General features: G+C 31.7%; 1 protein-coding gene across 1 annotated transcript; it reads left to right on the plus strand.

Moving 5' to 3' along the window:
- Nucleotides 1-1,218: 1,218 nt before the first annotated feature.
- Nucleotides 1,219-1,770, plus strand: LOC139875561 (uncharacterized). The gene has a single exon (XM_071862894.1). It carries the CDS (start codon nucleotides 1,219-1,221, stop codon nucleotides 1,768-1,770), a length of 552 nt encoding a protein of 183 aa, XP_071718995.1.
- Nucleotides 1,771-4,511: the final 2,741 nt, after the last annotated feature.

A 4,511-nucleotide genomic window follows, 5' to 3' on the forward strand; every position in this document is an offset into this window, starting at 1 on the left:
CAATTAATCAATAGTTGATTAATTTGTTACTTGGGTATTGGAATAGCATCCATTGGCAGTCGTTTGAAGTGTAGTGTGGACTATCCAAAGAGACGGTCATACCTTTGATCGTAGGTTTCTCTCTGTTCATCAGTTTCTTCAAGAAAGGTATATCGTTAACTCACTTTGTGAATTTATATATTTTGACAATTATTAGTGGTGTAATTGGATCTAATGGAACCGTTAATCGTGTGTATATTTTGTAATGTAAAATAAGTTTATTTTAACTATCCGCTGCGTTAATCTCCGTTAATCTCAATGAAAAGTACACACGGTTTTCCATCAGAAGTACATTGGTGAGGTGGTGGTCGTGGGTCAAGGCCACTTAAATAAGAGTACTGTTGTTGTTGGTGATTGTCCATGTGTTGTTGTGAATTAAAACTTGATGTGAGGAACTCAACCCTATTTATAGCGCCTGGTTCTCCAATTTAAAATGGTTTTGTGGGGTAATTAAATTGTTTTAGATATGACCAAGAGATACAAATAATTCATTTCAGTAATTTACAACTTAATTTAGTCAATTTAAGGACAGATAGGTTAGTGGTGTTAACTAAACAATTATATAAAAAAAAAAAAACAAAAAAAAAAGGTTGTTTAGGTTGATTCATGTATGTGAACAGACCCGTAAGTTCTACCAATTTCCTTAACCACGCATCATCAATAAATTGTTACCGAATTCGTCCTCAACCTATCAAATTTACATAATGATGAATCGCCTATATAGCTCATTTACTTAACGTATATGTTTTTATGACTAATCACCTATATAATTCATTTACCTCTTGATCTATATGTTTTTATGACGAATCACATATATAATTGTGTTAATTTTTTGATGTTAAGTTTTAAGAATTGAGAATGAATATTATTAGATAAGTGTATAGCTGTATTAGTAATAGACATAATTAATAGACATAATTATGAGCTCTACCACTATCTAGTATTAGACAGAATCATGAGCTGGACCACACATTAGTCAATATCATTCCCGTAATTATAGGAGATTAGGGTGATACAAATCGTGTATATAACTCTGTATTGTCCAACATGAATGATCAATGAAAATCAATTATTAACATGGTATCAGACTAATACCCTAAATCTCCAATTTCTTCTCATCATCTTTTTTTTTTTTTTTTGTTCTTTTCTTATCTGCACTTCTGCAATCCTCTTTTCTCCATGGCTGAAAATCGAATTCATCCAGCCTTCACTATTTCAAACATCAAAAATCACATACCAATCACTCTTGAACTCGAAAAATCTCAGTATACAACATGGGCAGAATTATTTAAAATTACCTGTCGTGCCTATGATGTGATCGATCACATCATTCCTCTACAAGCCGCCACTGATTCTACCACATCTGATTCCACAGACACGACCACTCAAACTGCTGCTTGGTCTCGTTTGGATGCAGTGGTTCTCAATTGGATGTATGGAACAATTTCACTTGAAATTCTGAACAACATCTTTGAAGTTGATTCAACTGCTGCAAAAACATGGTCTAGAATCCAGAATCTGTTTCAAGACAATAAAAGTTCTCGTGCTCTTTACCTAAACCGCATGTTCACCAACATCAAACTTGATAATTTTCCTAATGTTTCCGCCTATTGTCAAGAAATCAAATCGCTGGCTGATCAACTTGTAAACGTTGATGATAAAGTTTCAGATCCCAAAATGGTGCTTCAATTGATTGCGGGATTAAATGACAATTTTGATTCAATTGTATAACAACCCGAAAAATTTCGACTAAATTCAAACCTAACTTTGACCAGTTCCGACGATTCACGAACAAACGATTATAAAAAGATATGTAAAAATATATGTGTGTATATACATTATTTACAATTATTATCATTATCATTATTATAATTATTGTTATTAATAATTATCATTATCATTAATATAATACTAATATATTATTAATATTATTAGTATTGTCATTTTACTACTGATAATGCTAAAAACGAACATATATTTCATATGATTATTCCTCAAGAAAGACAAGCTTTTAGTTGCAATTGTTCTATTTAAAAGTGATATTCGTTTAAATAATAAAATGTGAAGGCAAAAGACAGATTCGACGAATTGAAGACACAAAGGTCCAAAAAGCTCAAAAGTACAAAATACAATCAAAGTGGTTCCAATTATTGATAAGAAACGTCTCGAAACTACAAGAGTACAAGATTCAAAACGTAAAGTACAAGATATTAAATTGTACGCAAGGACGTTCGAAAATCCGGAACCGGGACATGAGTAAACTCTCAACGTTCGACGCAACGGACTAAAAATTACGAGTCAACTATGCACATAAATATAATATAATATTTAAATAATTCTTAAAATTATTTATATATTATATTTATATTAAAAATCCGTCGGCAAACAAAGAGGCAAAGCTGGGTGAGCTGTAATTTCAAACTCCGCGAGTTGCGGAGTTTGAAGGAAAAAAATTACGCGACTCGCGGAGTTCACCTGGACTCAAATTCCTATAAAAGCCAACGCAGTTCGACGAGTTTTAATATCAAAAAATCAATCTCTCTCTATATATGTATACGTAAATATTTATATTTATATTTATATTTTAATTTTAATTTTAATTTTAAATCCTAATAATAAGGGTATGTTAGCGAATGTTGTAAGGGTGTAAGTCAAAATTCTGTCTGTCATAACCCGTCCTTAACCATAAGAACGCGTTAGATAACGTATGATTTCATTGCGAGGTATTGACCTCTATATGAGACATTTTTGAAAGAAAACTGCATATATTATACATTGCAAACCATAACCATTATTTTTGTTACAAGCTTAAGACAATAAAAAGAAGATTAACGTTTAGCGATAATCTTTGACTTACAAACTTTACAAATGATGACAACAACACGGTTTCTAGCATATTTTACAATACAACATCTCGGATATGCAGTTTTATTTTTGACACAAACATGCGTACGCAAGATCCTGGTTAGATCCAACATGATGCAGCGGAAGCTTTAGAAATCACCTGAGAATAGACATGTTTTAAAAGGTCAACATAAAGTTGGTGAGATATAGGTTTAATGCCGGCAGCAATATATATATAGACCACAAGATTTCGTATATAAACAGTTTAATAAAAGTATTCTAAGTGGTTGAGCACTTGGTAACCATACTTAACATTTTCACGTCGCATATTCCCTTTAATATGAAATCTTACTACACCGTACCAAGTGTAGTCACAAAACGAAGTACTGTGCAACCGTTGAATACTGGTCGTCCAGTCCGGTTGGGGTTGTCAGGCCCGATAGATCTATCAACAGGATTCGCGTTTACAATACCGCTGTAAATATTAGTTACCAAGCTACAGGGAAGTATGCCAGTGGTACAACTCAACGTAGAACATATTTTTCAGTTACTTGTGTCCATATCGTAAAACATAAAATACATGTATTCTCATCCCGAAATATTTAGAGTTTAAAAGTGGGACTATATACTCACTCTTGTCTTGATGATATAAATAATTTGACTCGGTCTTCCGGTTGATATCACGAACCTATCCATATATAATATATCAATATGTTTTCATTTTTAAACAAACGTTATAAATATATACTTGTTATACTTTTAATACTTTGAATAATTCCTTAGTCCGTAGTTAGCAGTCCGATGTTAGTAATTCAATTTTAATGGTTCATTTTTAGATGTTTAATATACCCGCAATGAAATAAATAAAACCCCCAACGAAATAAATAAAAACCCATCGTATATGTATTGGTCGAGATTAATCTTGACCCATGGTACCGGTGTTGTCAAATGACGTGTTGCGTACAATCATGGGATCTTATGATTAATCTTCTCGTGTTGTTTACGGGTGATCCTGAACCATATAAAATTGAATTATAAGTACATATATATAAAATATCATGTTATCTTAGAAATATGTGATTTATATCATTTTTTTCCAATTGATCCCGTAGTTGAAATGATCTAGGATAACCAATTTTGTTTCGGTCATAGTTTCTTCGTTACAAATCCGTTTTCGTTGATTCAAATTGCCATCTTCTTGGATCGAGTTCTTCTTTAAGACTATGAACTGTAAATACCTTGGTTTGTATTCAAAATCATACGGCATAAGTGAAACATTAGTGAAACATATGAAGTTAAACATTTTTGTTACAACAAAATCATTTAATGACCATTTTTCTAAAAATACTTATACTTTGAAAAACCAAGTTTTACCTTGTTAAATTAACATATAAATAAGTTATGTTACATGTCTTGAAGTATTTTAAAAGTTAAGTTAGAAGGATCTATTTAGTTTGCAAACAAGTTTGAAAACATTCAAACTATGTTCTTGTTGTTAAACTTTTGTACCACAAAATAAGATAGCTATATATATATGAATCGAATAAGGTTATGAACATAGATTCTACCTCAAGTTCCTTGGATAAGTTTGCTGTAAAAGAGGAGTAAGAAGCTAGAATCAAAAGGGT

The sequence above is a fragment of the Rutidosis leptorrhynchoides genome, chromosome 11 (genome assembly GCF_046630445.1).
Source record: "Rutidosis leptorrhynchoides isolate AG116_Rl617_1_P2 chromosome 11, CSIRO_AGI_Rlap_v1, whole genome shotgun sequence".
NCBI lineage: Eukaryota > Viridiplantae > Streptophyta > Magnoliopsida > Asterales > Asteraceae > Rutidosis > Rutidosis leptorrhynchoides.

Coding starts and splice junctions, on each gene's coding strand:
- LOC139875561 (XM_071862894.1), top strand. CDS start 1,219: ATGGCTGAAAATCGAATTCATCCAGCCTTCACTATTTCAAACATCAAA.